The 12,603-nt window shown below is 43.2% G+C and overlaps 1 protein-coding gene across 3 annotated transcripts in view; it reads left to right on the top strand.

Annotated features, from left to right (window-relative positions):
- The window catches only part of scube1 (signal peptide, CUB domain, EGF-like 1), a 101,574-nt gene that overhangs the window by 60,269 nt on the left and 28,702 nt on the right, over nt 1-12,603 (top strand). For 2 of the 3 annotated variants that reach the window (XR_004613071.1, XM_034578242.1), the window contains exons 7-8: nt 3,841-3,930; nt 9,990-10,106. Coding sequence is in view for 2 of the 3 variants with exons in the window: in XM_034578242.1 (XP_034434133.1) it covers nt 3,841-3,930; nt 9,990-10,106 (207 nt within the window). In the remaining variant the exon portion in view is untranslated. The remainder of the gene's footprint in view (nt 1-3,840; nt 3,931-9,989; nt 10,107-12,603) is intronic. The other variant, XM_034578243.1, reaches the window with a different exon arrangement.

Here is a 12,603-nt window from a genome sequence, read left to right as displayed (position 1 = left end):
TTATGTTTATATATAGACACATTGTGGATGTTAAAGACAATCTTCTGTTATTACTGAGAAGAGATTGTTTCTGTTCCTTTACTTTGCATTAGAACTCATAATTTGAGGGAATAAACTAATACATTTATCAACAACTTATCCAAAAATGTCACCTAGTATGCACAAGACTCATACAATAGCAATAGTTAATTATGTGAAAAAATACCTATTAGTATGGTAGTTGATCTATTAATGTAGCTATCTTCTTATTGAAGATGATCCAAAATTACAGTACAATACAACAGCATTTCGGCCATGGTCCTACATGGTCCTACTCTCCAACAGTTTACGTACCAACAGATATATTGTAAGTAGGAATACTTGAGCTCAGAGGAAACAGGAGTAAGGACGGAATCCTAATCATTTGTAGAAAACTTCCCATAAATCCAGCAGTTATCTTTTTCAGTAATGAAATGTAAGTTGATGTCAGATAGCCAGCAGTTCCTCAGAATCCTCAAATGAAGAATGCCAAACAACAGTCTGGATGTCCTTTCTTTCAGATTTGTGTTCATGGCATTTCATCCGGAGCAGGAATTCCCAAAACAGCCATCACTTAAGTTCACACCTTGGAATCACAACGTCTTTTTTACTCCCCTGCTGCCAGTATTTCGAACCTGGCAGTATGACAGGTCACCAAATATCCGTCCAACTAATGGGCTACTTGGGACTCCTTGGGACTGGTCATGTTCTGCTTGAGTTGTAATTGAACACTGTAAACCTTGAGGAACCAGTTGAACTAACGTTTTTCCCCATATAGTCATTTATATAACCGTTATAGACAAAGTGTAAGTTCAATTTTGTACATGTGACCTGGAGAGATTTTTTACACCTGTCCAACTACACACATGGACATGGAACTATCTGATGTTATTGCTTTCACTGGGCTTCCTGCTGTATTCAAACACTGGAAACATCTCTCTCTCTCTCTCTCTCTCTCTCTCTCTCTCTCTCTCTCTCTCTCTCTCTCTCTCTCTCTCTGTCTGTCAGCAGCAACAGGTTTTGATTGCCGATAACCCTTTTATTTTTCAGCTGCTCTGAAGAAGTAAAACACACCATCAAGAGAGAGCTGCGAAGAGGAATCCAAATGAGCATGCGAGCAGGAGCCTTCCTCTCCCACTTTTCCTAATGTCTTGTCTTTTTGTGTCTCTCTCTCTCTCTGTGTCTCTCTCTCTCTCTCTCTCTCTCTCTCTCTCTCTCTCTCTCTCTCTCTCTGTCTCTCTTGACGAGAGAAAGGACCCCTGTGTCTTTGGTCCAAGACTCCCAGCTACTCTGTGGGCCAACCTTTGAGGCCCCCCCACCCTCTTACCCTTTCTATATAGTGCTACACCTCTGCTTCCCCTTCCTCCTCCCCCTCCTCCTCCTGCTTTCTGGTGATAGTACCTGATTGCCTGTCTTGTCTGAGCATCCATGTTAAAACTAAGGTGGAAATAAGGATTTATCCTCAATTCACAAGAGGAAAGAGTGATTGTGTGTGTGTGCGCGTGCATATGTGTGTGTGGGTGGATAGGGCTTGGGTGGTGGGGTGGGGCCACATGTTAACCTCTGTGGTTAACAGCAGACATCTCAATTGCAGCCTGATCTTAGGTGAAGCTCCAACGAAAGCAAACTCAACCTGCTCCTCCTCCCGCTCTCTCACTACCTCCTCATCCTCACTTCATCACAAGTCCCTAATAAAAAGCTACCAGGTCTCTGAAAACTAAAACCTGCCAACATCAAAAATGTCCTCCAAGCCTCATCCCCATCCATCAGCCTCTGGTCTTGCTCCACACACCTTGATAGAAAGACAGGGACTTCCACTGCAACATGTCAATCCTCCTGCACGTGTCCACTCATATGTGCCACATCATCCATTTTTCTCTGCCTCTTTCTGTAATCTCTCTGCTTTTCTGCTTGCCCTGCTGCATGGGAGAGCCTGCATTGCATTTGTATGGTTTCCTTTCCGTCATTCCTTTTTATTTTTTTTCATATTTTACTTTCGGAAACTAAGAACACTTTTTTTTTTTTTTTTTAAACCCTGGTCCTCCTGTTTCCTTCCCGTTCATTGATTTTGACCATTCTCCTCCTAGCTGTAGCAGTGTAAAATGGTTTTGCTCCCCCTCACCCCCACCCTGCCGCCGTTCTGTGTAGGTCGGGCCCCCCTCTCTGTGGGCCTCCGGCCACCGCTTAGTCCCATACACTCTTTAGGAGCCAGTGGCTGGGACTCCTCTCTTCCCACCTCTTCTCAACCTGTCTCACACATCCACCTCTCTCTCACGCACACACATTTTATCTCCCTCTCTGACAGATCTTTTCACACGCTCGAGCAAGTAGACTCTTAAAGTACACACAATGGTATGCACAGGCTTTTACACACATACACACATACACACACACACACACACACACACATTCACATAGCCACATTTTACCAGTTAGCTGAGCACCAGAAAACCTCCATTCATCCCTGAGTGTACTTCAGAGAGTCCTCCACTTTGAGAGGAGAGAGGGAGACAATGGTCGAGGGTTCGGGCCAAGGAATAGAGGGGATGTTAATTACCCCAATATACACCCCCCCCACCCCACCCACCCCCCAAGACCCACAACCCAACTGGAGTGTGTACATCAAAGGCCAGTCCTATTTCGGCTAGTAGCATTAATTTACATAGAGATCGTCATTCAGGCCCTAATGACTGAGGCCCAGAGAAAGGCTTCCCTCACCCGGTCCCATGACTATCCCCAAAATCACGAATATGCCATCTTAACAGCTATCTCGCCCCCTTTCTACAACCAATATTACCTTCCTCCCTCTCCCTCCACCTTCACCCCCCTAACCCACCCACCCACACCCCCTTACACAGCTTTGGGAATGTAGTTTTTCCAGCGTTGACAGTTAAAGCCACTTGTGATGTGTTCCATAGACAAACAGGCAACCAGCGCTGCCCCCAGACTCCTCCTGCTTTTTTATGTCTCCGCCTGCCCTCCCTACACCCCCCTTCAAAACCCCATTTCTCCGTGTGTGCACCCCTCCTTCCTTTCCATTGTGTGTCATGATGGGACCGATATTGTTCTTTTGGTCCCTTTCTCTATCTTGCTTTCTCTTTTCTTACTTTGTTCATCATTGTTTTCTCAATCACTTTACCACAACTCTGTTTTTCATGTTCTCCTGTTTAACTCGGCATCTTCCTTCTCTGCACCAGCCTCTCTCCTCTTTCCTGTCATTATCATCACCTAGTGTGCGTTTCCTCTGTCTTTGTGGCCACATTTAAGGCATCTTGTCTTGGAAATGTTGGACATGTATCTTCTCTTCCCTCTCTTTCTTGTCTTCTAACTTCATCCTAATGCAAGGAAATCATTGCTGACAAAGTGTGGCTGTTTGATATGGAAGACAGAAACTCCATCGGTGACAAAAGCAATGTCAACATCAGAACTAAAATCCCCAAAATGTTCACCCCCAACCCTATTCCATTCCCCAAACCCCACACCTCCTTCATTTAACAAAAACTTTTTTCATATGTAAGCCATGAACGTTCTCCCTACCCTGTCCTACCTACCCACTTTCCTTTACAACTGCTTCATTTTGTAAGCTACACACTGATACTGATCATTTTCATTAATTTTGTTTTGTTCTTTTGATTTCCTCTGGGATATTTATCATTTGTTTGGGGATTAACACTCTAACAGGGATTTTGGCTCTTCTTCATCGCTTCTTGCTTCTTGGCTTTGGTTTTTTGCTCAAACGCCAAGAGGGGCTGAAGGTCTGGTCATTTGGGCTTCTCATTAACCTGCTGCTCACTGTTTGTCCCCTTGTCACTTGTGTTTTAGAGAAAGATGAGGCTGCAATTGAGAGCTCTGAGTTCAATGCCACGTCAGTAGCTGATGTGGACAAGCGGGTGAAACGGCGGCTACTTATGGGTAACTCTTTTCTTCCTCTTTCTATGTGTTGCCATGGCGCTTGTGCTTGTATCCCCGACTCTACTCCTTTGCGTTCTTCCTTGTCCCCCTCTCTCTGTCTTTATTTTATCAAGTTTTTTTGTAAACCTTTGGTGCCCACTGTGTCTACTCCCACAGTCACAGTTTTGCTACTACCAAACGTGATGCAAAAGGAGTGAAAGAGGTCACTGTTTCCTTTTAAACCCTTTCTCCCCAACTTTACATACTGATATTTCTGGATGGCTCTTAGGTTTTCTGATGACCTAACTTTTACTTTTCCAGTTACACTTTACTCCAAATGTTTTGTGTTACACTTCCCTTATTCTTGATATCTTAACAGAAAAGGAAAAACCCCTGAAAATGGTCAGAAAACCAACTTGCCCCACAATTACATAAATACACCATAAACCTGATGTACTTGGCAGAATATCTCATAACCGTAATCTCCAGAGCTTACAGGTGAAGAAAGAAACACCCGTCCTATGATATCCCACGGTGCTGATGAAACTGTCTCCGACATCCCGGTACAAGTGAATAATTCTTTAGGCTTTGAGTTCTATCAAGGTTTAAGTCAGCAGACTGGAGAGCCCAGTGACCAAATGGATGTTTCGTCCCAAACATTTGTCATGATGAAGACCTCAAATGGATTTTCATCAGTCAATCAATCAATCGAATTTTATTTGTATAGCCCCAAATCACATTCGTCTCATAGGTCTTAACAAGGTGCAAGATCCTCTGCCCTTAACCCTCAATAAGAATAAGGAAAAACTACCAAAAAAACCCTATTAACAGGGAATAAACATGTAGAAACCTCAGAGAGCCACATGTGAGGGATCCCTCTCCCAGGACGGACAGAAGTGCAATAGATGCCACGTGTAGCTGAACACATCAACACAATTACAACCCTGATCAGAAGAAACAGTTTTTCACATAATCTTTCAAGTATTTATACATAAGAAAATGTCTGATAGAACTGAAGGGAGCAGCATTGACAATTGAAATGGAGGAGTTCTTCCCAGTCATGGTATGTGAGTAGACATATTGTATATCAAGCATAATATATTAATCATAGTCTATGATCAGCTGCCACCATCACAATCCACCATTATGATCCGTCACCACAATCCACGATCAGGATCCGGATTCACAGTCCACCATTATGATCCACGATCAGCTGCCACCATGATTACGATCCACCATCTCTGATTCGCGATCCACCGTCTTGATCTGTGGTCCCTGATCACAATCTTCAAGCCACCAATTCATTACTTGCGTGTCTTACTGTTCATCATTGTCCGTTGTTTTGGTGGGATGATTGCAAGTAAAACATCAAACTTAACTTCAGTCCGTGTGGCTGCATGGGTCACATGGACTCCTGGGTATACTTGAACCTCATTTAACGACCTACTGGTTAAATCAATACATTTTTAGGTTCATCTTTGGGTGTCCTACTCTACTATGAATACCAAGGAACCAAATACCTCCAATTAAAAGACTTAAAACACTTCTGCACCTTGATCTTTCAATAAATGCAGTGATTCAATTAAATATTGTTGTTATGAATTGTTCAATGGTTAATATAATATAAAGTACAAGTTGTGTTTATTTCTGAAGCACTACATCTTAGTATTGCTGCTCCAAAGCAATGAGCTGTACAAACTGTAATGTCTTTCATTTCACTCGATTCTGGCCAATGTGGCTTGGAGGAAGACTGAAGAATTTGGTTTTAGGATGAATCCTCATCCCCCTTATGCTTCTCTGTTTTCATTTCTCCTCCCTCAATTACCTTCCCCTCACTGGCTTAACCCTGATTCACCTCCTGTTGTACCAGCATGTCCTTTGTTCAGATGACGTTCCACTTGTAACCTGTGGTGGATTGTGCGTCATGTTTACCCCACTAGGATTACATGGAAATACCTAACAGGGATTAAAGATATTGATCTCAGTATGGAGGGTTTCCTTTCAAAGCAGCTTCTCCACAATGAGATTCTGGTCAACCACAGGAACATTTGTTAAAGACATTTCAGACTTAAACCTAACTTAGTCTATCGTTTGTATGGTTACCCAGCCAGATGCCCTCCACGTTTCAGAAGGATTTGATTCCAGCTGGTTGCCAACAAATCTTCCTCATCTCACCTCAGACATATGAACAAATAGAAACATAATCGCTTAACGGAATAAAGTTCACAACAGAATGTAAAGTAATTTACTCTTCTGCCAAAACTTTAGTGATGTTGCCTTGACTACTGAACATGGACTGGTTGTTGAATGTGCAGCTATATGTAGTTTGGGTGAATTATATGAGATGCTCCCCACTTCATTCATTACATTTAAATGAAAAGTGCCTTAATAATCTTAAAAGTTCATTTATTTTCATTTGTATATTAATCATAGTATTATATATTTAGACCCACTGTGTTTCAAGAATACAACCTCAAGTTTTAGGAGTTTCACCGACTTTGCATTTTACTGATGTGAATAAGCACTAATTCTTTTTTTCACACATCCGGTACTAACCCCTAAATTTGGCTTATACTGAAAATATCAACTAATCATTCAGTATATGAGTTGAAACATGCACATATATGTGCCTCCACCATGTATATGTACAAAAAGGAATACATGCACATGCATGTGGTTGCTGAGAGCACACAGCCCCCCCCAGTGCTGCACTGGTACAGCCTAAACAGCATCGATATGCTAGATTTGACACTGATTTGACACTGCTATCAAAGTCTTGTCTTGAACATACTGATCAAGACAAATGGAAGTGCAGCTGAGGCTCTAATGAAAAGGTGCTGCTGAGACAAGGACGGGCTACAGAGAAAGTGAGGGATGGAAAGGAGAAAGAGGGCAGAAGAGAGGTGGAAGCGCGTGTGACTAGACAGGTCATTCCAAGAGACTTCATTAGGGTGATAATGAATAAAAAGCTAAATTAGGAGCAAGGAGCTGGAGTGGAGCACAGTAGCTGTGGTCCTGGATCTCAAATAAACATCAGCTCAGGGCAGATGGAGCTAAACTGAAGTGTGTGTGTGTTTGTGTGTAGAGTGATTACAGGCCAAAGATATGCTGACTGACAGCTGATCGAGCTGCCCATCATAGTGCAGTAGGTATCCTGTTGAGCACTGAAAAGGGGTCGTGCCCCTTTTGTCACCTTTTTATAACAGTGCAGCAGTTGTTGTTACTTGGCCTGGTGCTTTAATTCACACGGTGCACATGCCTCTCTCCCTCCTGCTCTCCAGCTTTAATCAATAGAACATGTGTCCTCCCCTTACAGAAAGTGGTTAGCAGCAGTCAGCATATCCATGCAAGGAGTGTGATGGACATGTGTATGCTCCCTCCCTCCCATTCCTCTGCCACTGAAACTTCTAGTAGCTACAGAAGAGGCTTGTTAAGTCTGCAAAGGGAGTCTCATCTCACCTAAAGTCGTGCATCATCTCATGAATATGTTAGCAATTCACACTTCCTGCTCTCTTGTTAGTACCATTCCAGTTAAATGCCTGCAATAACTGTGCCTGCCTGTGTGATAATCTCTATCACACAGGCAGGAGACCAGTCAGTAATGCTAATAACTGCAAGTTTCCTTCCAAAGTGAACACAATAGTTACTGACAGCTCAAGTTATTTAGTGATCTGTGTGAATAAAAATGAATACATAAAAGAACATTGTGCACAGATTCATGTACGGTGACATGTTAACACAGTTAATCATTGTTGATCCAAACGGTTCAACAACATATGAGGGAATCTGAATGAAGTTTGGAGTCATTAACTTTGACAGGGAGCAGTGAACAAATAGTTTAATATTTTGGGAAATATGAGTATTTGCTTTCTTGCTGACATTTTAAGATTGATACCTCATAGCTGTTTGTTACATATGAGGTTATCTCAGTTCAGAGGAAGCAGGGGGAGAAGTCTGTTTCTGTCCTGAGGAGAACAAGCCTCCTGTAAGCTCACAAACGAGGGGAACATTGGTAGTTTTAGTATGTTGTTTTGTCTGTAACTTTTACAACATAAAATTTGGGTGAACATTTGATCTCTATTTATGTGAAAAATTGGTTCCAAAAACATCCACCAGAGAATGATTAAACATTGAACAAACAGCAGAAGACTGCGTCATCAGAATCCATCATCACAAAAACACACACACACACACACACACACACACACACAAACCAGGCAAGGACGGAAAGGGTTATGGGGGGGCCTGTCCAGCACATCAATCACGCCCGGCGGTGCGTCTGTGTTCCCGCCCTCAGCTTTGCCCTGAGGCTGGACGTGGCCTGGAGAGAGAGAAGAACTGTGAGCAGGACTGTGCTCACCCTCAGATAATGATAGGGCCCACTGTACTCAGTATAAATCATTCTGACCCATAACCACCACATCCATTGACTCACATGCACATACACCTTTAACACTCATACGAACCAAATTGACTATATACACCTGTGCAGGCACGCAGGCCATATTACAACATGTACGCACACACACACACACACACACACACACACGCGTTACAGAGACCCAGGCTGGGGAGTGCAGAGGGGACAGGGTTCTGTTATCGTACCTTACAGGGCCAATCAGACAGGCTGCCTGGATGATGGAGTGTCTCTCCTTCCAGCCAACACCACAAAGCAGCATCTAAAAAACCTCCTGCGCTCATTCCAGATACTTCTCTGTGAAGGGGGGATTTGTGAGATTTTAAGTGTTTGTTCTCAGAGAGAGGGATCAATAGGCATGAAAAAAGATTAAGAATGTGGAGTTCAGAGTTTTGATGTATTAACAAAGTGAAGAGCAAATGCCAGTAAGAAAACAGAGATTAAAGGGACGAAGCTGTGAGACTGATGTTTGAGGCTGTATGAGAGGACACACAAATGTGCAAATACCGTCCTGTCTCCTGATCGACAGCACAGGCCCTCCTGGCTCGGATGTCTTTGTGACTGCATTAAAGGGCGTTATACTAATTTCTTGACCTCTGACGATGTGTGTCCTGGCCAGAAAGGGCTTTTCCTGTTTCTCTCTTGACTCAGGAACACAATTTCCCATCATTTTAATGAAAGGGGACAAGCTGCCACAGAGAAAGGGAACATCCCTGATTTATGTGTCGCTGTTTGAATTCTAACACTTCAACTTTTAGTAACTAAGGAAAACAGATTTGATGATGTTTGGTTTTGAGCTTGACCATTGGCCAAGTGTCTTAACTCCCAATTCACGTACTCATTCACACAACAGTGCCATTTAGGACTTCGGGATTCACTGAAACCCACCAAAAGCAGAACAGTTGCTAAGTGAAAGTGCCTTATTAGGTGCCGATTCATTAAATCCCTTTCAGTCAAGGGTCAACATCAAATTTCAGCCTCTTCAGCACTTCTTCATGCTCATTGGGAAAGTGTGTGCTGAGCTTTGCTAAAGCAACAGCGGCAGGGCAGGTGAGCTAGAGTTACCATGAGCTTGTGTTTGCTTTGGGATTAGCTCAGGCAATATTCACAAGTCCGAGCAAACCTTATCTGCGCCACATACAAGAACATTTTTTCTGGAGGAAAATATACACGCCGGTTCTGCCGAGAGTGTTCTAGACTTACAGCACCTTGCACTAACTTTATTTTTCTATCTACTTAACTTAACCCTACCTCTTATTTGTGTTAACTGATTTCTTGTCACTTTTGGAAACAGGACCGACCTCTGGGCCAAAGAGTTCTTCACCCTCCTTTATCAGCACAGTGTCATGTGTTTTTGTCTGATTGTCTTGATACATTACTGTCGATGATAAAGAAATCTGGGTTGTGACTTTCTGCGTGTATAAACATCATATTTATCTCTTCATAAAATAATCTCATGACAATCTGTGTGTTGACAAAGCTACATGAAAAAAAAAAGGACTATTTTCTTGATTGTATATTCTTCTACTGCATGAAGCTTTGTCTCAACCCACATCACCTTCACTTTCTATAATTTCTTTTTTCATTATATTTCAGAAGCAGGGGTCACATGTTAACACCCCCTCCTTCTCCTTCTCTCTTTCCATATTTGTGCTGTCTGCAGAGACCTGTGCCGTGAACAACGGCGGCTGCGATAGGACATGTAAAGACACAGCCACAGGGGTGCGCTGCAGCTGCCCCGTGGGATTCACCCTGCAGCCTGATGGCAAAACATGTAAAGGTCAGTAAACATATGAAAGTGTGTTGGGCCCTCAAGCCTGCTGTTAGGGTGAATGGTGCGTAGCTCCTGTTCACTAAGCTCTGGTCGTGGCCACCGACACTGCTGCTGCTGCTGCTGCCTGTTTTTGTTGATTTTGCCGCTGAGCATTTCTCCACTTTGGATAGCCCGCCGGTGACATCGATGACGGTGGTCCAAGGAGACAACCGCTGAAGCATGGGCCTAAACATCCCAGAGTAGAACAGATTATTATAGGGTTTTGGCTTTCGACTAAACAAGCAGCCTCACTGAATGAGGCTGACTGGGGAGTTGAAACTGAGTCAAACACTGGTCAGGAGGCATTCAGTTTTTTGGAGTTCGGACACATGTTCACAAGTTCAGTGAGAGATTTGCCGGATCCTTTTACATTACAACTCTCTTACCAGTGGTGCCATGGTGCTGCAGAGGCAGTGATGTTTCTGTAAATACACACAGTTTATGCTCAGCTTAGCAACTAGCATGCTGCGTACATGAAGGCACAAAGCAAAGTCAATTCACTACTTTCATTGCAAATATGTGCTTCATGTTGACAACCTGTGGACATGGAAACTACCGAGCAATAAATAAAAGGGTACGGTCGATTTTCCAATTTCTGAAAGTTCCATGTTTTCTGTTTCACTTTTATCCAAGATTAACTAAAGATATAATCAGGATCAGTTTCCTTTACTGGTTGTTTTCTCTTCTCATCTTAACCCAGTCACAGTTAAAAAGTGTTGTGCATTATCAATTTGGGTTTAACATAGTGATGCTGCTGCTGCTGATAGTGGTGATAGTGGTCATAGTGGTGATGGTGGTGATGATGATTATGTGTGCATGTGTCTGTGACGTGTTCAAGGAGATATTTGAGTCATTACAGTAACGGGGTATGGGCCACATGACAGTGGGTGCGTCGTGCGATGTGATGTGAATATCGCCTGTGTGTGTGTGTGTGTGTGTTGTGGAGTGTGTGTGTTTGTGAAATGAGTGTCAGGCAGTTTGAGAATGTGGCATGTAGGTGTGTTAAATCCTGGAGCCAGAGCTGTCTCAGGCCTGGCAGGCAGACGACACGTCGGCAAACTTTGAGATGTTTGAACAGTGAGGCCCACACTGGCCACTGTCTCTCTCTCTCTCTCTTTCCCATACACTGGCCTGACAGACACACTCACACAGACAGCACCATCCAGCTGCAGCTCCAGGAAATACAGCAGTTGATCTGTAAATGTAAATTCATTTTAAAATGTACATTGGAAATAGAGCAGAATGTGTTCTTGGATAAATGACAAAGTACATACTTTAAATACACCGCTGTCTCTGTGCTGAACCATACCAACACAGGACAGGTTTTCAGATTTTTTTGGTCTGTGCCTTCACAAATCGGTTTCGAATAATAAATCACTTTCACGATCCGCTATGGGTTTGGTCAGACAACAAGGGAAAAATCATGGTTTGGGATCAAATTATCACTTTGTTAAGGTTCATGAAAAAAGAGGTACATGTTTAAGCTGAGGGAATGATTTCATGAATGTTAAAAGAAAGCAGCAGAAAAAGGAAAATGAAGAGTAATCTCCAGTGATCGAGTCCTCCTCCGCCTGGACTTACTGTCCCATTATCTAAATCTTACTTCATCCTTTGCTCCCCTCATGTTTCCTGCAGCTCTTTAGCTTCTGTCACTTGAACATAGACGGATGAACTTGCCAAAACAACTGATGCTGTCATTCTTCCTGAGAAGGTCGTCTCAAATAGAGTGAATCATTGGATTTGGTTCATATTAAAAATTTAAATCAGTGTAAGCACATACAACTGTCCCAACCACTTGACTTGCTAGACAGGCTTGTTGCATACTAGAAAAACATCTTGTCTGCTGCCCCGATGTCAAGTTCAAGCCTAGCAGCTTGTGCGAACACTTCCACTCTGTCTCCCCAGGTGATTTGTGGTCCTGACAGAACCCGGCATTTAGAGTGGTGGAAAAATGAAACGTTCCCCCCTCCGTTTTTTGGGTCTGAGTTGAGTGGGGAAGATGGATAGGCCCGCAGTCCAGCTGTGCCCCACCCACATAATTTGGAGCTGGATCAGCCCCCAGGCTTCATAAATCCCTGAACAGGGATCAGTGCTGAGGGGAGCTGAGAGACAGAGAGCAGGCAGAGCCCATCGATCAGTATCTATCAACTGGGCACCAAGCAGGAAAAACCCACACTGACACACACTGATTCAAACCCAGAACCTATCTATGCACATGTATTGAGTGTGCAACACCTCTTAACATCCTGCAACATGACTGCTGCGGTTTAGACTTAGGACTTAGAGAGAGTGTAGAAAAACACAACAGACTTCATCACCGACTAGAGTGAGCCAGTGATCAAACATCTGTATGTGGACAATCTGTCAACTTCAAGGCTTAAAGAGTTTTCAGCAAGGACATTTTGTTTCTCTGCTTTCTTTTGGTAAAATGTACTGAAAATACAGTATAGTACTCTCACTGTAC

The sequence above is a fragment of the Hippoglossus hippoglossus genome, chromosome 23, assembly GCF_009819705.1.
Source record: "Hippoglossus hippoglossus isolate fHipHip1 chromosome 23, fHipHip1.pri, whole genome shotgun sequence".
NCBI classification, from domain to species: domain Eukaryota; kingdom Metazoa; phylum Chordata; class Actinopteri; order Pleuronectiformes; family Pleuronectidae; genus Hippoglossus; species Hippoglossus hippoglossus.
This window is presented reverse-complemented; position numbering and strand designations above follow the sequence as displayed.